This window comes from Mauremys reevesii, linkage group 3 (assembly GCF_016161935.1).
Source record: "Mauremys reevesii isolate NIE-2019 linkage group 3, ASM1616193v1, whole genome shotgun sequence".
NCBI classification, from domain to species: Eukaryota; Metazoa; Chordata; order Testudines; family Geoemydidae; genus Mauremys; species Mauremys reevesii.
The window spans coordinates 106,052,591-106,076,266 of NC_052625.1; the positions used below are offsets into that span (position 1 = coordinate 106,052,591).

The 23,676-nt window shown below is 43.2% G+C and overlaps 1 protein-coding gene across 9 annotated transcripts in view; it reads left to right on the forward strand.

Moving 5' to 3' along the window:
- The first annotated feature begins 11,271 nt into the window (after nucleotides 1–11,271).
- REPS1 (RALBP1 associated Eps domain containing 1) overlaps nucleotides 11,272–23,676 on the forward strand; it is a 109,293-nt gene continuing 96,888 nt past the window's right edge. For 3 of the 9 annotated variants that reach the window (XM_039530901.1, XM_039530904.1, XM_039530905.1), the window contains exon 1: nucleotides 11,274–11,581. In XM_039530901.1, the coding sequence (XP_039386835.1) occupies nucleotides 11,429–11,581 (153 nt within the window). In that variant the 5' untranslated portion in view covers nucleotides 11,274–11,428. Of the gene's footprint in view, nucleotides 11,582–23,676 lie in introns of all 9 variants that reach the window. The other 6 variants (XM_039530906.1, XM_039530907.1, XM_039530899.1 and 3 more) reach the window with 4 other exon arrangements.

Genomic DNA, 23,676 nt, shown 5'->3' on the forward strand with positions numbered 1-23,676 from the left:
TTGTGTCAGGGGTGGGATCTTGGTGTGCACAGCGCGGCGGAAGAAGGAGATGGAAAAAAAAATAGGACAGGGTTTAATTTTTTTTCATCATAATGGATGATGTAGTGCGGGCACTGATATAAGCCACAGCAGCCCAGCAGGAGGCTACCTGTGTCCACGCAGCTGCCCAACAGGAGGCAGTGTGGCTGCAGCAAGAGACTAATTGCCTGCTGATGGACCAGGCTCTTCTTACCCCCTTGTTTGAGGACTAACATGCTACATGATTAGTTTTGAGTTCTTCACTATTTTTTGGGATACTTCTGCATGCTATTCATAAATACTAGTTCTTTGATCACAGTTGTAAACCAACAAAGATACAACTGGTAGTATCAAGTCACTTAAAGTGCTGTAAATACTTAGGTTGAACTGTCTACGCTTATCATCCATTCCACTGGTTAACCAATGATTCTTTATGCAAGTAAATTCGTAAACTTCAGTAGTAATGGATCCTGCCAGTATATTTCCCATATTGGTACATTTACAAACCTTTTGTGGGGGAAGATACGCTCTCTCTACATACTCTAACTGCGCCTCACTTTTTCCATCACTTTTGCAAGCAGAGTACTTCACCAAAACAAATACAGATTCTACTTCATTCATTTGTTACTTAAGGAACATACATGCTTCATTACTGGGAGTTGAAATTCATACAAAAACTAACTGGCACTGACTGTTCTTCCAGAAGGTTGGATGTAAGGAAACAGAACTATTCCACTTCCTTCAAAACCTCTTTATAAAACAGAGAGGAAAATAGATCGAGACCTATTGTTCTTAGGGTATCCTGCCTCCTTTTTACTATGCCTCATTTGGGCTTCTAAAAGGAAGCAGATGTTCACCCCAGTCTTTCAACAAGCTCTGCTGTATTGCCTATCTTTACAAAGTCCCTCCAAAATAACTGAAATACCCCTACCCAGGGCTTCCCCTTTCCCATCTCTCAGCTCTCCTTAAGACACCTTTAGCAGCAGTCAGGATTAACAACCGTTCTTTGGGGGTTGGAAAATTATTCATAATTAGGTTTGATTAGAGTTCACCCACAGGCAGGGGCTGAACCTTGAGTAATATTAAATTAAATAAAAACCTTTAAGAGGATTTAAAATAACATTAGTCAAGCCATCTCTTACCATTCAAAAAGTAATCTACAATTTTAAAATAGTTTGTTTTTTAAATTAAGCATAAATCTAATCCAGTAATACATAAAGAGTGTCCAGTCTTAAAAAGGGCAGAATTCCAAACAGAGTGTAAAACACTGGGATAAACACACACACACAGAGACACCTATATATGTAAATTAATAAAAGGATACTTACTCCCCAATACCATTAAATCCAAATTCTTACCACTAAATTGTTTTCCCCACAACAGAGAGGTGTGAGGTGGGGGATAAGTGTTGGCTGCTGGAGCCAGTCAGGGCTCTGACCTGGAGCCTGACAGAGGAGATCAGAGGGAGAAACAGACAGAGCTTGGACAACTGGGTTCACTACAGCTGGGTCTAACCAGAAACGAATATGCTTTAACCTTCATTTCTCTAGTCTAGATTACCCTAAGGACTTCCTAAACTGTATTCCAGTTAATGAATAAAGCCTACTGGTCTGACAAAACAAAACAATACAAAAACAGTTGTGCACCTCTGGTCTTACCCCCAACCTGAGCCCCTCTCAAATTGTGTACACAGCCCTACTTATATTCATACCTCTTTTATATCCTTTCCTCTGTGCTGTCTTGACACCCACGCCTAATCACTTTTGTTTAGAACTATAGGCTCTTTCACATTGTTTAAAGCCACATATATTTTTCCCTCTGAAGATAGAGGGTACAACTCTGGATGAAACTGAAATCTAAGACAAAAGCATCTATCACTCTCTCTCTTCAAAGCATCATAATCCTCACAAACAGCTTTAACAAATTTGTCACAATCCCTGAAGAGAGATCATATTTTACCAATAGTATAAGTTCATAAGAGAACAGTGTTGTGGTGTGTGAACTTTCAATCCTTGTTTTTCATTCACAATTCCTAAAGCACATGCTCTGGGTTTGTGAATCTTTGTGGCTGTGGTGTTATGTCCATCACTGAGTCACTGGAGCTGTTTGGTTTTTTTTTACTGGATTCTTTTGTTTTGTCCTTTGGCTTGATATATCTGATAGTTGGCCTGTGATGACTTTCTGATTGAGATCTTCTGTTGCTTTTTCATGGTGTTATTAAGGGTCTCCGAATGGATTCCCCATTCTTTGGATGCTCTGGTGTTGGCGGTTTCGCTGGAGTTTTGACGTCATCATCAGGAGAAACAGCGAGAAGCCCTTGTGGCACCTTAGAGACTTCATCATCAGGAGAGTTGCTCTGGTCTGATTAGAGAAAATATGTTCCAATTTATATCAAATATCTGCTTTACACAATTCGCCAAAAGCTTAACTCCATAATCTCTCTCTCTCACCCACACGCTTATTTTTTTGCTTGGAAACAAAACTGTGCAAACAACCAAACAAATAATCAAATGTTGTTACTAGCATTCAGCTGTCTGTCAGCTGATAATCTTGGACAATTTTCCTTTTCTGATGGCTTTTTTTTTTCCTTTTGAGCATATTAGCACTCTGGTCTAAGGATCTCTCTTGGTTTGACAGTACTGTGGGTGACAACATTATTATAAAAAAATGAAACGGTCTTAAATTTTAAAATAAAATATTAGGACTTTTGCTGTTTAAAAATAATATAAAAAGCATTGCTTTACCAAATCCATTTCACACACACACACACACTTTGGGTTATTTCTACAAATAGTGTTTGTGCAATATACAGACAGACATTTTTAACACCAGCATGTATTTCAGCAAGCACCCACCATGAAAAGCATGCAAACAATTCCGCCCACACAATTTTTTTCCCACAAAGATAGAAAAATCTCCCTTAGTTTACACGATTACCCCTAACATTAGATAAAGCCCTAGAGTTTTATACTAGAGAAAATACAGTAAAACAAAAATGTAATATCAATACATTGACCAGCCTATGCAAGACAACACATAAACATATACAACTCCTTTATGGGAAAAACGCAGACATTCTTCCACAGAATAAAGATAATACATGTAAAACTAAAATATGAATACAAAACTAGGTAATAAACAACTTATTAATCCTTAAAATAAACAAACAAAAACACCTTTTCACCCTTCCCACACACACTGAGAGCAAGTCTACACTACAACCAGGGCCGTCCTTAGGATTTATGGGGCACTACACAGGATTATTAAACTAGTGCCCCTATGCCCGACGGCAGCCCGGGCTCGCATCCCGGCGGGGACGTGGGGGTGGCAACAAGGCAGCAAAGGATAGAGAGACGTCCGGCCTGCCTTACGGTGGCGAAGAGTCACAATTCACCACAGAGACCCCCATACCCTCTCCCTCATGCAGAATGGACATACAGAAGATACCTAATTAAAAGCACTAAATTTGGGAATAAACAATGTCAGTCACAGGTTTTTTTATATGCCCTGAAGTTTGTCAGACATTTATTTGTAAAAACTGCTAGAAGGGCAAGTCAGCTGTCTTGCTGAATTCAACATTAAATATTATGGAATACATGATGAAGCTCTTCTCTGTTTTACATTTTCTTAATCAGTATTTCTAAGGTGATTTTCTATTTTAAATGTATTCTTAAGCCTTCATAAAGTAATCATTACAGATTATTACATATTTAACTCACTGAAATAAAGACATTATTTTAAATTAATCAGTCACAGAAGTTTAGTGCGTTCATAACAATGTTCATTGCTTTTAGAAAAAGGGAACACTAATTTACTTTGTGTGATCTCCATAACAATAGACATGTTTATGAAATTTCACCAACTTTAAGAAATGTTTCCAAAGATTTTAGGCATAACAAAAGATTTTATATCTTACTAAGGTACTAATTTTGCTGGAGGGTTCTCTTAAAACTAATTCATCAGATAGTCAGAAGTAAAGAAAGCTATCTGGAAGGAAAGGGGTGTTGTCCCTTTAAGGGCTCTCTTCAACCCAGCATGGAGGGGTAGCGGGGAGGGAAGTGTGTGAAGGGAGAAAGGGATGGACAGGAAGACTTTGGAAGCAAGTTTTTTTTACTATAGAAATTAAAATTAAAATATGTATTTTAGATAAGGGTGGTCTTTTGAAGGATTTATTTAAAAAACTGTATGTCTGAAGATCCAAGCATTTAAGGCTAAAGATGATTGTGCATCTAAAAAGCAAGGATTTTTTAGAGATGTGATTTTATAATCTTCACCAACTCACTAATGAAATTTTTTAAAGCAAATTTTAAACTAAGGTCCCGAAGACTAACATGTTCTCAGTAACTATTACAGTAATGCACAACTGTTTTTGTCAGCAAATTCAGAAACTGACAGTATATACCTGGGGTTGGCAAATGCCTGTTAAATGGCTTCATTACCCCTTGAATGGCTCTTCAACAGTTTCAATGTTGTGCTAATAGGTCTGGTAAGCTGGAGGCTTTTTCACTTTTAACTTACTAGATCCCTTCTGGAGTAAGAGTCACCAGGCTGCAGCAGCCAACTGTGGGAGCCTGCAGGAAGGGTCAGAACAGAGATAGGAAAGCCAGGCGGGCAGGCACTAAGACCCAGTGGTGGCCCAAATTTTCAAGTGCCCTATGCAGCAGCTGCGTATTTTGTGTATGCCTAAGGACGGCCCTGACTACAGCACAGATGGAGCTACACAGCTTTAGCACATCTGGTGAAGATGTGCTATACCAGTGGTGCTGGAACAGGCGGGCCATGGGGGCCTGTCCTGTTCACTTTTCACTGGGGTGGACCCCGCCCCCTTCCCCTCCACTTCCCCCCTGAGGTCTCACCCCCTGGACAGGCTGTGGGAGCCACATGGACCCTCAACCTGCCAGAGGTGCGGGGGACCCGAGAGGAGCCCCCAGCCAGTGTCCCCCCCCCCCCGGCTTCCCTGCCTGGCCCAGGGCAGGTGGAGGTGGAGGGTCTGCAACTCTGCTGGAAACTGGAGCTGGGATATGATAAGAGCCACCCAGGGAGCCTGGGCCACTGTAGGGAGCCCTACACCCTCCACCTCCCTGGGCAGTGCACCCCAGGAGGCAAGGACATGGGCTGGGGGCTGCAGAGGAAGGCAAAAAAATCCCAGGGTCTGTGCCAATCTGACCCGAGGAAAAATTCCTTCTTGACCCCAAGTATGGCGATCAGTTAGACCCTGAGCATGTGGGCAAGACCCACCAGCCAGACACCTGGGGAAGAATTTTCTGTAGTAACTCAGAGCCCTTCCCATCTAATGTCCCGTCTCCAGCAGTTGGGGATTTTTGCTATTGGTAGTCGCCTATGCTATCATAGGCAGTCCCATAATACCATCCCCTCCATAAACTCGTGAAGCTCAGTCTTGAAGCCAGTTAGCTTTCCCCCCACACTGCTCCCCTTGGAAGGCTGATCCAGAACTTCATTCCACCGACGGTTAGAAACCTTTGCCTAATTTCGAGCCTAAACTTGTTAATGGCCAGTTTATATCCATTTGTTTTGGGGTCCACATTGGAGCTTAACTTAAATATCTCCTCTCCCTCCTGGGTATTTATCCCTCTGATGTATTTATAGAGAGCAATCATATCTCCCCTGAGTTTTCTCTTGGTTAGGCTAAACAAGCCAAGCTCTTTGAGTCTCCTCTCATAAAGTAGGCTTTCCATTCATTGGATCATCCTAGTAGCCCTTCTCTGCACCTGTTCCAGTTTGAATTCATCTTTCTTAAACATGGTAGACCAGAATTGCTCACTGAATTCCAAATGAGGTCTCACTAGTGCCTTGTATAATGGTACTAACACTTCCCTGTCTCTGCTGGAAACACCTCACCTGATACACCCCAGGACTGTGTTAGTCTTTTTCATGCTGCATGACATTGATAGCTCATAGTCATCCTGTGATCAGCCAGTACACCCAGGTCTTTGTTCTCCTCTGTTGCTTCAAAATGAGAAGTCCCCAGCTTATAGCAAAAATTCTTGTTGTTAGTCCCTAAATGCATGACCTTGCATTTTGCACTATTAAATTTCATCCCATTTCTATTACTCCAGTTTACAAGGTCATCCAGATCTTCTTGTATGATATTCCAGTCCTCCTCTGTATTAGCAATACCTCCCAACTTTGTGTCATCTGCAAATTGTATTAGCACACTTAATATGCCCTTCCAATGAACCACTGATAACAACTGTCTGGGAATAGTTATGTTCCAGACAGTTCCAATCAGTTATGAACACACTGTATAGTAGCCCCATCTAGGGGTTTGTCTACACTAGAAGCGCTACAGCAGCACAGCTGCATCAGTGCAACTGCGCCACTAAAGTACATCTGGTGAAGATGCTTTATGTCACAGTTGTGTTTATTAACTAGCATTTCTAGTTCTTCCTGTTTATTCCCCACACTTCTCACATTATTATACAGACGTCTATTAATTTGATTCCTCCCCATGTTCTCTCTTGTTTCTCCTTTATCCCATTATAGCAGGGATTCCCACTAGATTCCCACACTTCTCCGAGATCTCCACATTTTTGACTTACCTGTGGGCTTTTGTCTCCTGCCTTCATTGAACTGAGTTTAAGCCCTCCTCACTAGGTTAGCCAGTCTGTATCCAAATATGCTCTTCCCCTTACTTGGTAGATTCACCCGATCTCTGCTTAGCAGTCCTTCTTCCCAGAACAACATCCCATGGTCAAGGATGGCTTGCAGGTTTCTAAGGTGGCGCTATGAAACAACCAACAGCTAAGTGCTAAAGGTCAGATTTCTGGCCTAGATATCCTCTCAGGTTGGCTTGGAGCTCAGGGGCTCTACTGCTTACAAGGGCCCAGCGATTAGCTCACTTTCCCACTCAGGCCTACATGGAGGCCTAGACTGAGACCAGTTGGTGGAAGGTGCTGGAGGCTGGATGGTCATGGGGATGACTCACCCCCCAGAAGTAAAAACAAACACATATGGTACATGGCCTGGTGGGGGGAAGTCTCAGGAGATACCAAAGATAGTGATTTCTGACTCCCCCTCACTGATTGGTCAAGGGGAGAAGCAGTATAATTACTGGAAGTCCAGCCTGTGCCCCACAGCATATGCTCAAAGGGTAGGACCTATATCACACCCTTTAGCGCTGTTTGGTCAGGGGGTAGGACCTATGTCACACTCTTAGGGCTTGGCTACACTTGCAGCTGTGCAGCGCTGGGAGTTAAAGCTGTCTTCGTATAGCTGTGTAGGGAAAGCGCTGGAGTGTGGCCACACTGACAGCTACCAGCACTGCAGTGTGGCCACATTTGCAGCATTTGCAGCGGTGTTGGGAGTGGTGCATTATGGGCAGCTATCCCAGCGTTCAAGTGGCTGCAACGTGCTTTTCAAAAGAGGGGGGTGGGGTGGAGTGTGACAGGGAGCGTGTGGGAGAGAGAGAGAGTGGATTTTTGCAGCTGATACTGTCAGCTTCCTGCCTTGCAAATTCTGACCACTTCTCCGACCCCTCATTCACTCTTAACTGCAAATAGCCTTCAGACTAGATAAGCAGCTGCTCCGACGGACTCCCTAACACGCCCCCCCCCCCCCACGCCGTGCTGTTTCTCTCCTCAAACAAACACTAGCTGTGGACATTCATCCCCTTGCCTGCCTCATTCACAGCAAACAGGAGCTGTGTTTGTTTTTTAGATAAGCAGCTCTGGGAGCCTCGAGTTCACAACAAAACAAAAGAGAGGCATCATAACAAAACAAAGAGAGTTCTTTAGTTAAAAGCATTATGGGAAAATTCCGGAGGTCAGTTACAGAGTAGTAAGGGCTTGGCTACACTGGAGAGTTGCAGCGCTGGTGGAGGCTTTTCAGCACTGCAACTTAGTAAGTGTCCACACCTGCAAGGCACATCCAGCACTGCAACTCCCTGCCTGCAGCGCTGGCTGTACACCTGGTCTGCTTGGGGTATAACGAGTGCAGTGCTGGTGATGCAGCGCTGCTCGTCAAGTGTGGCCACACACCAGCGCTGTTATTGGCCTCCAGGGTATTAGGAGATATCCCACTCTGGGACTGCGGGGCCTTCAAAAGTGCCCTCCCACAGCTCCTGCCCCCCAGACTCTTGGGGGGAGCCCCTGACCGCCCCCAAGATCCTCTGCTCCTTATCGAACCCCTCAGCCCCGTCTGGCTCGGCACCCTTAACACGCTGCTCAGAGCAGCATGTCAGAGCTTTACTGCCTTGTATGCGAACCCGCCTTATATCGGGTCGCATTATATCAGGGTAGAGGTGTATTTGTAATTTTTTTCTAGCTTGCTCTTCCTTTGGAGACTCATGTGGCAATGCCTTTTCACAGATGTTTCAGTAGATGGTAAAAGTAAATCCCAGCAGCTGAAATATCTACTCTCATAGGTCAAAAGAAACTTTCATACTTTAGGAGCTATATCCTGAAGCCTTATTCAGCTGTCATTCAGGCAAAACTCTCATTGTAGCCAATTGAGTAAGACATTCAGAATATGAACATCAGGTTATATATAAAGATCTACTTTTTTGACAAAACAAATGCTATGCACTGTTTTCAAATCAGCTTTCAAAACGCAACATTTGTTAGGAAATACTAGCCTTAAGAGGATTCAGTTCTGAAAACTGACTACAAATAGTTCTAGGGGGTTCTAGTTGTATGTTGATGACTTCCACATCGAATTTGTGCAATTTACATGTAAAATAATATTGTTTTGCTAACTCCACTCTATAAACTCAAGCTGAGATACAAAAATCTAGCTGTTTTTTTTTCCTTTTCTGGCTCATGAATTAGCACAAATAATGAAGATTTTGTATACCAAATTTTGCCCACAGTTATACATGTACAACCTCACTGTCTCCAAATGACAAATGGGTTGCACAGGTGTAACTGATGGCAGAATTTAGCCCCAGACTTGGAACTTGTATAACAATTCTGTTAATGATTTGGGAGTCAGAATAGAATCCAGTTAATTTTCCCATAACTCTGTTGGCTCTCCAGTACTAAGTATAAAAAGTAGTCAACATTTTTTTGTCCATTCATTTAGCTGAGATAATTCTGAATGCAAATGAATTTAGGAAATATATCTGAGTAAGACGGTGCAAGTTTTACAAATTTTTTAGAGGAAAACCACATTTTGCTTTATTGTACTCAGGAACATACGAAGTACTCTGTGGTAAAGACTAAGTCCTGAAAGAAAATCAGGTGACTTACTCCTTCAGCTCTTAAATATATTTTCTAGTCCCCCTTTTTATTTCTATTTGCCACCTTAAAGACTTTGAGATGATTCCAGTCATACTATGATTCTTTAAACTAGTCTAATTTCACAATGGTGTTTTCCTAAGAATGTAACTTTTTCTCTATCTAGGTGGAGGTGGATATATGGGAGGCTGGAGAGAGTAGGGGGGTGGTTGGGACTTGATAATCACATAAACAAGGCCTTCTAAATAGTGAGCTAAGATAAAAGTAGAACCTCCTCTTTCCCTCCCACCTTGATTCAGAGACAGGCAGCCACAGCAACCAAGTGTGAAAGACATATTTGGACTTTGATAGAAAAGATCAACAAAATCACCAATTCTTGTTTAGAACACCACTTACAAAATTATGTTATAACTTTTTGAAAACTAGGAAAAGGGCTCGTTTGATTCACAAAACTTGACAGCATGATCACAATGCTTTTTCACCTGGGAATAAAATTTTCTGCTACCTACTATTCCTTCTTTTTGGAAGGATCAGTAGTAGCAAAAGTCCAGCTCTTTATTCAGAGCTACTGGAATTTTTCTAAACCTTTTCTGCACATCTCTAGTCTTAACCCACTAGTCTTTCCATGGAAGGCCAAGGACAAAAGAAGTTTCTGTAGCCCTGGTAAGTTATAGTAGACAGGTGCACTTGGCAGAGTTTGTAAAATCTGTTCCACAGTGTTATGTGTGCAGAAGTAATTTAGAAAATTAATTATAAATAAACTTTTGGTATATAATATGTCAGTTATATTTTCAGAAGTAAGCCTCAGCATGTACAACTGGCTTTTTGAAACCCACATTGATTTACCTCTTCACAGCAGTGGGAAGGTACTCAAGACTGCAAGGTTTTAATCGACAATCCCTTTAAATGAATAAAACATTACAACATACTTGTTATATTTGGTACCAGTGGACAAATGCAATTCTAGTTTCCCATTAAGTTGTCCAATACTCCTTTTCTAAGAAAATTATGTTTTATAGATGAGTAATTTGTCTGTAGGAGCCTAAGAGGTCTGGACAGCAAAAGAATGCTGCACACCTCCTTTCCATCAGTGGTCCCTAGACTTGGCACTCCCATAATGATTTTCTGACTTTGATCTTTTATTTGGTTGGGTTTTTTTAGTTTTGTGCTTAGTTTTGATTAACAGACATGGGCTCTTCAGGCTGAATTCATGCTCAGCACAAGGTTTAATCAATAGCAGGGGTGCTGGAACAATTTGTATAGTGGGGGTGCTGAGAGTTATTCAATCAAACTGTAAACCCTGTATATGATGGACACCACTGCAAGCCAAGGGGTGCAGCAGCACCCCCAGCAAGCCTAGTTCCCTCACCTGTGATCAATAGTTACCTTGCTTAGTGCTGCTCTGCAAAGGTTTGATTCAGCCCCCACCCCTCTTACTTATGGGCCAAGTCACTGAAAGAAGGGATGGGTGGTCCAGAGAGAGATAATATGATATATGGAGATATACCTATCTCATAGAACTGGAAATGACCCTGAGAGGTTGTTGAGTCCAGCCCTCTGCCTTTACTAGCAGGACCAAGTACTGATTTTGCCCCAGATCCCTAATTGCCCCTCCCAAGGGCTGAACTCACAATGCTGGGTCTAGCAGGCCAGTGCTCAAACCACCGAGCTATCCCTGCCCCCAAGCAGCCCCAATTTTGGTTCCTCAAAATCAGAGATGCTTAAAACCGATGCCTAAAACAGGTCTCATCACCGCGAGCCACACAACTGAACGCGCCTGACCTGCCTCCGTCCTGCCCTAGGAGGCACCGGGGAGCAGCTCAGGCACCCGGGCGGGCACCAAGCTTGAGCCCGCCACGCCGGCAGGGGACGCTGCAGGCGCCTCTGTCCTGCCGCCGCCAGCACACGAAGGGTGCCGGGCCTCACATCCGGGTCTGGGGCAGAGGCGTGTTTTGCTCAGCAGCCTCCTTGGGCCCTGCCAGTCTCCGGGACTCAGTAAATGGCGGCGGCTCCGCTGGGGTGGAGGAGGCGGGGCCAAGGTCGAGAAACTTTATAGCCACGCCCACCCCGCGGGCCCCGCGCTTCCGGTGCGGCCCCCACAGCGCGAGCGCGGCGGCCGGGCCTCGCAGGGACAGCGGCGCGCGGGGCCTGAGAGGAAGCGGCTCGCGGGCTTCACCTCCCCCCCCCCGCCGGCCGGGCGGCCGTTGCCCGGCGCGATGGAGGGCCTGACGCTGAGCGAGGCGGAGCAGCGCTACTACTGCGACCTCTTCTCCTACTGCGACACCGAGAGCACCAAGAAGGTGGCGCCCAACGGGCGGGTGCTGGAGCTGTTCCGCGCCGCGCAGCTGCCCAGCGAGGTGGTCCTGCAGGTACCGGCCGCGACCCGCCCCCGCCAGCGGCCCCGCGGGCTGGCTGGCACCGCCTCCCCCGGACCGCCGCCCTTTGCCCCCGCTGCCGGGGGCGGGGATCCTCCCCCCCCCCCCGGTCTCCGGGCGCCGAGCAGCCCCTCAGCCGCCCCCGGGTGCAGGGAGGATTCTGCCTCTCCCCAGCCGCCCCGTCATCCCTCCCGGGGGTGCCTGGCGCCGCCCTGTGGCTGTCGCCGCCGCTGCTACTGCCCTGAAGGCACCGGGGTGGGGGGCTTCCCTCAAGGGCTGCCCGTGCCCCGCGTGCTGGGCATCGCCCCGAGCCTGTTCTTCCCCTGCAGCGGGGGGCTCTGTGCTGGGGGCGGGGGAGGTGCCCGAGGGCAGTCGCCTGCTCCCGAGATACGATGTGGAATGGCAACTTCAGCGCCATCGACTCCTGCTGGGCTTGGGCTTGTGCCCGTGCAGGGCTGGGAACGGGGTAATTAGGCTTATCCAACTCGGGGACGCGCTGCGCGTGTTGTCATGGGATCGCAGTGTTAGGATTGGGTTAATATATAGTTCAGAGGTCTCCACTTGCTGGGTTGGGGAGGCAACGTTGCTGAGCTCCTGGGGTAACATTGGCCACTGACAGGCCACTTCTAAATGCTTTCCAGTGAAGTCCATCCATAGCCTGGGAACTCCACCAGTCCTGGGAAATACTAGGAAACAGGAAATCTGTATGTTATTCCTGATGATGCTACTGGCTCAGTGACCTTGTTCAAATAATTAAATAATGCTTGTTTCTTAATTTGCAAAAAATGGAGTACCTGCATATCTTTGTAAAACACATTGGTATCTACTAGTGAAAAAATGCAATATTGGCTAGGTTGTGCTAACGCAGTAGATTCCTACTAGCAATGTGTGGAAGCAAAAATTCCAGAACTACTACTGTGACCAGTGGGAACTGGGACTCATGTGAGAGCTATGTTACACAGTTACAAGTAGTGCTTCCAGTATAGCTAAAGGGATAATTTAGCATCGTTTGCCTAGTATAGTTCCTAGAAAAGTATCCACAGGGGAACTGTAGTTGCAACAACTGTGTATCCTGAATTGTTGCTATCACTGCATCCACCATAATGTGTTCATGGCCTTGACATTTGTGAAGTTTTTTGAGTTCCCTGAAAGATGCTTTAAGCAGAGTGTAAAGTATTTCCAGTAAGCCATACCACCTCATAGGTTCACTGGTGCCTCAGTGAAGAGTCAGAGTGCATTATTGTAGTTTAAGACCAACAAGGACATGTATGTCAACTGTCTGCAACTCAAAAGTGGGATTAATTTCAGGAGCTTGTGTACACTTAATCAGGAGGTGCTGGTGTTACTTTTTAGACACCTAAAAGTGAGTGGTTAGATTAGTAGAAAGGAGTTTAAAATGAACCAGATCATGTGCTTCAGCTCAGTAAAAGAGGGTGATAAGTTGTGGGTGGTGTAAAAATTCTGGTGAGGACGAAATGCCAAAATTAATTTAAATTACTAGGAAATCTGGTTGTCTGATTTATTGATTTGATGTCCTTATCTTTCGTTCATGATCTACACTGTTTAAATCTCTAAACTAAAAGAAAACTAATTTTTAAAAATATTTTATGAATGAGACCTTGAGGGCCACCCACTATTAGTATTTGTGTTCTGAATTACAGATTCCCACATTCCTTAAACTCATCACATGAACACAATTGGATATGTTTTATTTTGTTTAGTGTCTCTTCCATGTTGTATATATAAAATAGTACAGTGGTAGCACTCTATACTTGAAGCAATAGCTTATTGGAGTAGTATAGTCTTGTGCTTTTGTACAGAAGTGCTCACGGGTTCAAATTCTACCTAGTCTGTCTCAAAGGAGGTGAATACTCTCTTTCAGAGTGATATTCTCTTGAAGAGTAATGCGTGCTGGGAGAGAGAAATGTAAGATATACAAGTAGTTTACATGGTTATAAATGAACTGGATCAAGTCAGGAAAGGGAACCTGGGTGTCATTGTAGACAGCTCAGTGAAGATGTCCTATCAATAGGCAGCTGCAGTTATGAACCAAACAATGTTAGGGTGCATAAGTAAAGAGATGAATAATAATACAAAAGATGTAAAATGCCTCTATAAATCAATGTGGCTTCATCTGGAATGCTGTGTGCAGTACTGGTCACCCTGTCTCAGAAATATTGAAGAACTAGGGGAAGTTCTGAAAAGAGCAAAGAATGATCAAGGACATAGAAAAAACTCTCATATGAAGATTAAGACCCAGGTTTAGTTTAGAAAAGTATATAAAATAAAGAATGGAAATGGCTATTCTTATTTCATAATCCAAGAAGAGAACATTCAAAACCAAGGGTAAATTTGTTCACACCGCATTTAACTCAGTTGTGGAACTCAATGCCACAGGAAGTGATTGAGGCAAAGAACTTAATGAGACTGAAGAAAAGGGAATAGACATTTGTATGGATATCAAGAATAACCAGAGTTAACATAACGCAAATTTGTAGAAAGGTTATCGAACCTCATTCTTCAGGGTATAAATCAGTCTGTAGCTATTGGAGATCAGGATGAAACCTAGTGTGGGTGGCAGATTATCCCACATCTGCCTACTGTGGGGTTCTTCCACTTTCCTCTGAGACACCTGGTGTTGGACACTGAGGAAGGAGATAGTAGAATAGATTAGGTGGACCTCAGACTTGATCCAGTAGGACAATTCCCATGTTCCTATAAAATGTAACATTTAGTACTAAACAACCAAAATGTGAGTACATTTTATAGATTTTGAGTTTATTTAGCCCAGTCAGATTGCCCCAGATTTAAGAATGCTGGGTCTATGTATACATGTGGATTTCCATTATAACCTTTTCTCTTCACAGGTTCTTAATCAGAGGCAGTAGAAATCTTAAGGCATCTTTTGTTAAAATCAGTACAGGCTTGATTAAAAATCAGAATCTTTGACTCTGTGGGAATTTTTGTTTCGCTTCTTTCCTTCCTTGGACCTACATGTTATTCACTGTGCCATAAGACGGGTGGTTGGGAGCAAGGCTCACACAATCTTCTCTGATGAGCTACACATTTCTGTTGGATTTTATTCTACAACAGAGAAGGCTAATGCACGGCTGCTGGTGCACCCAAAAAAAAAACCTCAGTTCTGCTGCTAAGCTTCACCCCTCAATTATGTATTAAATAAACCAAGGAAATCAATATACAAAAATCTTTGTAGTGAAGCAGTTACAGCTGCTACACACACATGCTTGACAAACCCTTAAGAGCAAGAAAATGAAAAGATGAGCCACCTAGCGGTGTAACCCTTCACTCTTCCACCCACAAAAACACACAGCTTACCATTACCACAGCTGAGACACCATTCACCACAACCTTAACTCTGCTAATGTCAGCCTTTCATTAATCCGTTGAACTGCCATTCTGCAGGCAGTTCTTTTCTAAACTAGCATTGGGGCAAAAAATAATCTGGTTAAAAGTGCAAATGGGGGCAAGGTGTGACAGCCTCAGCTGTTTCATAATGAAGTCTTTTGTGTATTTTTAAATTAGGATTCAGAGTCAAGCAGTTGAGATTGAGTAGATGATACCTTTCCAGGCCCATATGCATGTAAATAGTGTTCAAAATGCAGCAGTTCATTGTTTGAGGTGCACAATGGAGAGGCCACACATGTTTTCCCTGTGCACTATCAGTGTACTGTGAAGCACTATTCTCTGGTAGCAGAGAGGATTGGTTTGTGGACAGACCAATGGAGGGCACAGGATGGATAACTTGACCATGAACTACTTGTATTGAGGAGTACCAAAACCCAGTCTGCCTTTACTATTGCAGTTCTAGTGACTGTACCAGTTGGAGACCATGATACCCTTCCCTTCTCTGCACAGTGTGCTTTTTGAAAGTGAACGCCTTGATTTTTTCATGGATGAGGATTTTGCCACTTCTTTAGTCAATCTGCAATTTTAATTAGACAATGCCATATTTGCTTTCATTTGAAAACCTAGTTTGAAACCATAAAAGAACTAGAAATAATTTTCTAAATTGACAATTTAAACTCTGAATATATTAGATGCCATTGATTGTGCTGCATCCATTGATTGTGTAGAAATGTTATGGATATCTAATTTCCATACAAAAACTTTCTCATCACAATTGTCTTTTAAAACAAATATGATTTTTTTCTTCAAATTAAAGGTTTCAATCTAACAAAGAATCTAAACATCAAAAAATAAAGTGTAAAGGAAAACCTATCAATCAGAATAAATATTTAGTATTTTCACATAGTTTGGATAAATCAGGCTATATTTTAAAACCTGTTTAAAAAAGTTAAGGTAGTAAACTGGCATTGAAGTATCAAGTGAAGTCCTGTTAACCGAAGCATGACATGCTAATTTTCTGAATAAAAGTACACTGGTGAATTAAATTGAAAAGTACAGAAGCACGTGTAAGTTTTAGCCTGTGTAATGAATTAGAACATGAAATCGGAGAATTTTCTCAAAAGTAATTTAAAATCAGTTCTTGGTGAAACTCATTAGTGTAGTATTGAAATTATTCATTAAATTAGGCCTCCATGATTTTCCCTTTTCTTTTACTTTGTTAGGCTTATCAGTTACTATTATATTGGTTTAGGGGTTATATTTGACAGCAAAGATATTTTTGGAACAAAATATCCCAGGGATATTGAAGTAAATGATTTGAAGACTTCAGTACTGGATTTATATAATTCTTGTTAAAGTTGCATAATCACAGAATATTTTATGCACGTGTGCTGTATTTTGCTCTTATCTTGAATGAGCCTAGAACTTTCTTGAAACAATTTTCTTAACTTCACTGTGAAATTATTTCTGTGCTTGACATTCTTCTAAAATTACTATGTCATGAAGGCAGGATCTTATGTTGCAAAATAATATTACGGGGGGAAAAATTAAATAAGTATTTTCCCTGCCTACTGCCCTCTTTAGAACACCTGTCATTTAATAAAAATCAGTGCTGGTGTTCCAGACTGAAGTTAAATGACTTTTACTTTGGCATTAGAGACTCTATGAAAAATGAGTGGGTTCTACAATTACACCAGGATCTACTTTTTACAACTGCAGTTGCACTGGATAACCTTTAAGCAAGTGATTAAAATGCTTGCCGATATTCTTTTGTTAAGGCTGTCTCTTGGTGGGCAGAGTGGGGAACCTTTTTTCATTGTCTAGTGAGTCTCATTTTGATGTTTTAATGTGATATATGTGACAGTACTCTATTGTTAGTCCTTTATTCAACTAATATGGTTAAAAAATAGTGTTGCCAGTCTAATAAACTAACAGTGTCTCTAATCTTTTAATTTCCAAAAGCTTTGTCTACCCCTTTTGATTTCTATCCTTATTTGCTATTGGCTATTATGGTAACAGAATAGTTTCCATAGTTAAATTACCTTGAAATTAATAGATTGGGGAATTACTGTGCTCCATAGGAGAAACCCATCAGTTCAAATACACTAGCAATAAGTCAATTTAAAAATGCAGATCAGTTTTCAGAGTAGATTATTGTGTATGTGAGGAACAAGTTAAGAAAACCAAAATGTCAATATTGTAGTGGTGATCTTAATTTCACAATTAGTGTTTTCATTCTCTACTGATTTAGATTTCAATTTAGGTTGGTAGTGAGAACTTGCTATATGTTTAAAAATTGGCATTAGCTATGAGTAAAACCTTATTACACACTTTAAAATCTGACATACTGTCAAAGTTGAGTTCCCAGATCTGTCCTTTTAAAGCCTCATCTATACTATATAAAATAGTTTAAAAAAAATTCATCTAAGAGTACATTTTTCTAATGTAGATGAGGACTTACTGTGAAAATCTACTCTTAAAGGTAGATTATCAGCTCACGAAAGCAGAAGCTATAAAAGATGAACTGCAAATGAAAGCTGAGTTAAAGTGTAAATTGTCCCAAATAAACAGTGTGGTGAGCATGCACTTACTTAAAATAAGTTTGTACTTAACTTTTTAAAAGGGTAACCTGAAGATGGGAGACAAGTGGTTTTCTCATTTTAGTGACTGATTTACAAGAAAACAGGTCTGAACATTTTTTAAAATATTGGGAATGCGCATCTACTAGGCCCTGATCCTACCTCCATTGAAGTCAGTGGGAGCTTTGACATTCTCTTCAGTAAGAGCAGGATCAGGCTAATAGCTTCCATCATTATAGTATCTGGGCTCTTCACCTGTTTTTTCATTATGTTAGAAGTTTTCTTTCAGAGCTTTCTCTGGGTTAGGAGTGTAGAATCCTTTCTCCCTTCTCTCTGCCACCACTGTGGCCCCCTCCCCCCAAAAGCCCAAGCTTTTCCAGCTGTTTGTCAGGATCTTGGGTGTCTGTCTTTTTAGCAGAGTTAATTTTGTTCTAAATAGTCTGAATAAAGAGAGAGAACGTGCTTTCTGAATTAAACAGGTTTCCTTAGTATATATACTGTCACACTCCTACTATTTCTCTAAATAAGACTTGAATTTTTAATTAGAGGAATCTTAAACTTTTAGGCTTCCTTTATGCATCTCCTACTTAAAATAATTGCTCTCTCTTTTTTATCTTTATAAGCCACCTTTAGATGTAGTTTAAATTTTATTTCTTCTAAATATTCACAACAGTGTAGTACATGAGGGCATTCATTCAGTATAGAAATCTGTAGTTCAGTTTTTATTTTTGCTTTTCAGTTAATCTTTAGAAATTTAATCTGAAGTTAGGCAACCCAAACCCACAAATCTTTAACCTTGGATATCTTGTACTTATGTCATAGGCCTACATGAGGCATGTGCTTATGTGCACTTTGTGCTTTACCGCTTTCCTTAATAGGAAGTGGCAAGAGATAAATGCATCACAAGCTTGTTTGTAAGTACAAAAAATGTGTAGTCACTGGGTATACAGTTTGCATATATCTTTCGCAAATTGGGAGCTGCTAAGTTATGAATTTGTCTAAAATGCATTGTTGCAATGAAATATTTTTCTTTTGTTTCCTTTAACTTATCTCCCCTGAGCTGATTGATATGCTTGTTTCTTTTCTCTGCAACAATAAGGCACTTACGCAGTCTCATTTCTTCTAGTACAAGAATTGGCTCTTACAGTTTGTAACCTGAGAGCTGAGTTCTGACTTTTATATCTAGAACTGTGGCAAACATGCTCAATTTTACTTGTGTTAGCACTGGAAAAATCCTATTGTGGACTGTTCAGTGGTGTTTGAAGCACAGTCAATTAGATTTACTCTGCACAGGGTCAGAGAACATGCCAGTCTACGACAGGGGTGGGCAAACTACAGCCTGGGGGCCAGATCCGGCCCTTCAGATGTTTTAACCTAGCCCTTGAGGTCCTGCTGGGGAGCGGGGCCCGGGGCTTGCCCCACTCCACATGTGCCGTGGCCCCACATGGCTCCCAGAAGCAGAGGCATGTGCCCACTCCAGCTCTGATGTGTAGGGGGCAGCCAGGGGGCTCCGCACTTTGCCCCTGCCCCAAATGCCAACCCCAGAGTTCCCATTGGCCGGGAACCATGGCCAATGGGAACTGCAGGGGCAGCGCCTGTGCATGGGAAGGATGCAGAGCCTCCTGGTCATGCCTTCACGTAGGAGCCAGAGGGGGGACATGCCGCTGCTTCTGGGAGCTGCTCGAGGTAAGTGCCTCCTGGAGCCTGCACCCTGACCCCCTCCTGGGCCCTGAACCCCAGCCCCGATCCCCCTCCCACCCTCTGAACCCCTTGGTCCCAGCCCAGAGCACCCTCCTGTGCCCCCAACCCCTCATCCACAGCCCCACCACAGAGCCCGCACCCTCAGCTGGAGCACCCACCCTCCCCACTCACTCCAGCCCGGAGCCCCCTCCTGCACCCTGAACTCCTCATTTGTGGCCCCACTCCAGAGCCCTCACCCTCTCCCACACCCCAACCCCCAATTTCGTGAGCATTCATGGCTGACCATACAATTTCCCTACCCAGATGTGGCCCTCGGGCCAAAAAGTTTGCCCACTCCTGAGCTAAGATATCAGCAGTGTCTGGTCTATATAAACATTCCCACTGTTTTTAGCAATGGTAGGAAATTTTAGCTAAAACTTTCCTAGTGTGGACAAGGCTTATACTAGACTACTAGTATAACTTTTGCCAACCCTTAAACCTGATCCAAAATTATCATGCTGTATAATAAGTCACATGATGAGCTTCCCGGCATAAAGACTTGTGCCACCACAAAACTGAACTAATGTTCAGTATCAAGCCTCAACCCTATTTGAAAACAGTAAGCTGTAGCCCACAAAAGCTTATGCTGAAATAAATTTGTTAGTCTCTAAGGTGCCACAAGTACTCCTGTTCTTTTTGCTGATATAGACTAACATGGCTGCTACTCTGAAGCTTAAAAAAAGACATGGAGAGGGACAGGGATTAATACCCACCCTAAATAGTAGCATCTGGACTAGAATTTTAGAAATGCATCAGATGTTCACATTTTGGTGTTGATCAAAGCTGTCAATGCTTGGACTAAGTAAACAAAGTAGTTGATTATGTATTCATTGTAATCTTGTGATTTCTTTCTAGTGTATGTAATAGGGTGCATGGATGGCCAGGCAGCTGGTGATGCACCTGACTTCATGGTCAAGGTGCCTCAGTCTTTCAGACAGTGGTGGTTGGGGAACCCAGGACCTCTCACTCTACCAGGTCCCAGCCCAGGTCCCTGTGTGAGTTGACCCCTGGACAGGGGGCACTCCAAGCAGGGAGTCTAAATCCACTGCCCTGGGTTACTTCCGACTAGTGTTCCTTCAGTTTGGGATGTGTCCCCTATAGTTCACTTTGCTGGGGTGGTTTGCTGCCCAGAGCTCCCGCTTGTGGATGTTGGGCTCCTTCAGGCAGGACAGCAGTAAGTTTGGTGCAGCCAGATCCCACAATGTCTCTGGACTGCAGTCACCCAGTTACCTCATTTGCTGGAGGCTCCTAGGTCTACTCTGCAGTCTCCCTTGGCTGGAGCCTGAGAGATGGAATGTGTTCCCTGGTGGCTGCCTTGGCTGGCAGTCATCCTTCCTATCAGGTAGGGCAGTAACTAGCTCCTGCTTTTTGCCTGTCAGTCCTGAACTGGACCAGGCTCTCCTTTTCTACCCCCTCCATGCCTGGCAGTAGCAGCAGGTATAATGGGGCGGGACTAGCTGCTTGCTCCTTTCCATGCTGGCGGGCAGTTTCTCTGCTTTCTCACATTGTGAAAACACAAGTTTTTTTCTCTAAGCCTGAAAGAGAATTCCTTTTTGTATCAGATATTTAGAGTACCTAACAATAACCCCAACAAATAGTTATTAATTTAAAGGTATATCGTCAACTTGAAGTCATAAATAATCTTAGTTTCAGATACTATAAACTCCTGAACCATTTGCCAATCTTTTACAATCCCATTTTACTAGCTTTTGAAAACTTTTTCTGGGTAAAACCCACATGAACAAGGAAAACAATGAAACTATCTGATACCTAAAACATAGGTGTTATGGAAGGCCATAAAAGTGCTTCCCATATGAATTATGCCTGCATGTAGGGTTCCTAGTGGACCTCAGGAAGGTTTCTGCTCTTCTTCCTCTGCCTAAATTCATAGTTAAGCCATAACACAAAGAACCCCTTCTCCTCTACACAGCCCCACATTCACAACTTTCACTGTAAACAACTTGCATGTTTCCTCTAATGGGGATCACATCTGGACAGATTTCCCACTCATTCTACTCACTGCCCCCGAGGGCTAGAGGGGTGTTATTACTTTTGAAATCAGCAATGCTTGTCTGATTGTGGCTCACTAGGGATATATCTACACTGCAATTAAAAACCCTATGCCAGATGGCTCAGGCTAAGAGGCTCCTCAGTTGTGGTGTAGACATCTGAGCTTGGGCTCCAACTCAGGCTATTGGACTCTGCAAGGTGGGAGGGTCCCCACCACAGCCTGAGTCTGAGCATCTGTACCTCAGTTAAACAGCCCCTTAGCCCAAGCACTACAAGCCCAAGTCAGCTTGCACAGACCAGCCACAGTGTCTAATTGCAGTGTAAGACATGCCCTAAATCAGCATTTATGCTGGTGATCAACAGATGTTTTGCAGGCTCTGGAAGCTATCCAAGGAGCTGGATTGGTCCCTGCAGCTATCTGTCTATATAAAATATGTAACTTTTAAATATGCCCTTTACAGGTACGGGAGAATGTCTGTGCAGCCAGGATAGGGTTTATAGAAACTGTGGTATGCTAATTAGAAGAATTTGAAAAAGATGACACCCTCACCTGAATTTCTGGAAGGGGTGAATTTTTGAGTATTTATAATCTAGGAGCACTTTAGTGCTGCCAATGTCCCCAGTGTCAAATATACCTCTATCAGAAGGGTAGCCATGTTAGTCTGTATCCATAGAAACAACGAGGGGTCCGGTGGCACCTTAAAGGCTAACAGGTTTATTTAGGCATAAGCTTTCGTGGGTAAAAAACCCACTTCTTCAGATGCATGGAGTGAAAATCACAGATACAGGCATAAATATAGTATTGGCACATGAAGGAGAAGGGAGTTACCTTACAAGTGGAGAACCAATGTTGAAGGCCAGTTTAGTCAGGGTGTATGTTGTTCATTCCCAATAATTGATGAGGAGGTGTCAATACCAAGAGAGGGAAAATTGCTTTTGTAGTGAGCCAGCCAGTCCCTATTCAAGCCCAAATTGATGGTGTTAAGTTTTCAAATGAACTGTAGTTCAGCAGTTTCTCTTTGGAGTCTGTTTTTGAAGTTTTTTTGTTGAAGAATGGCTACTTTAAAATCTGTTATTGAGTGTCCAGGGAGATTTTAAGTGTTCTCCTACTGGCTTCTGTATGTTACCATTCCTGATGTCTAATTTGTGTCCATTTATCCTTTTACATAGAGACTGTCCAGTTTGGCCAATGTACATGGCAGAGGAACATTGCTGGCACATGATGGCATATATTACATGAGTAGATATGCAGGTGAATGAGCCTCTAATGGTGTGGCTGGGTCCTATGATGGTGTCACTAGAGTAGATATGGGGCCAGAGAAGACAACGGGGTTTGTTACAGGGATTGGTTTCTGGGTTAGTGTTTCTGTGGTTTGGTGTGTAGTTGCTAGTGAGTATTTGCTTCAGGTTGGCAAGCTGTCTGTAAGTGAGGACTGGCCTGTCTCCCAATGTCTGTGTTAGTGGGGGATCATTTTCCAGGATAGGTTGTAGATTGTTGCTGATGAGCTGGAGAGGTTTTAGCTGGGGGCTGTACATGATGGCCGTGGTGTTCTGTTGTTTTCCTTGTTGGGCCTCTACTGTAGTAGGTGACTTCTGGGTGCCCATCTTGCTCTGACAATCTGTTTCCTCGCTTCCCCAGGTGGGTATTGTAGTTTTAAGAATGCTTGATAGAAATCTTGTAGGTCTCAAAATTACCCACCTGGGGAAGTGACACCATCGTAGGACCCATCCACACCATCAGAGGCTCATTCACCTGCACATATAATGTGATATATGGCACCATGTGCCATTAATAATGAGGGTTCTATGCTGGTCAGAATACTCCATCTTCTGACAAAGTTTTAGGTAGTTTTCTTCCTACCACATACTGTCAGGAACAGTAATCTGGAAATAAGATAGGTGATTTACTTGAGAGCCTGGAGAAGGGGTGAAAGGTGAAGGAGTTAACGGGGAGAACAAGTGAGTAGATGAATAATAGATGAGTAGCATTAGAGAGAACAAGGTTTGAGTTGGACGGGCTGCTGGGTTGGTACTTTTACTTTTTTTACTACTGTACTGCTGAAAGCTAAGCTTTAAGCTAATAAATAATAATTAATTAATAAAAACAGAAGTTGGCAACTAGCACAGAGTTGCTCTCCTCTGTAAAGCACCCTGGAGGTAAGTTTGTTTACCTGCAGTTTGTTACCTGGTTCGGTCGCAGGAGTTCGGCCACGCGGCTTGCTCCCACTGGTGCCCCCCCCCCAGGCCAAGGGGCGGGCGGGGCAAGGCGGGGGCAAGGGGCATGCTGGCCACAGCTTGCTTGGCCACCCATGGGCTGGGGGTGGGAGCTGGTGTGTGGGTGATCTGCCCGGCGAACCTGCAACACAGGTAAAAAAACCCACCAGCCCACCACCC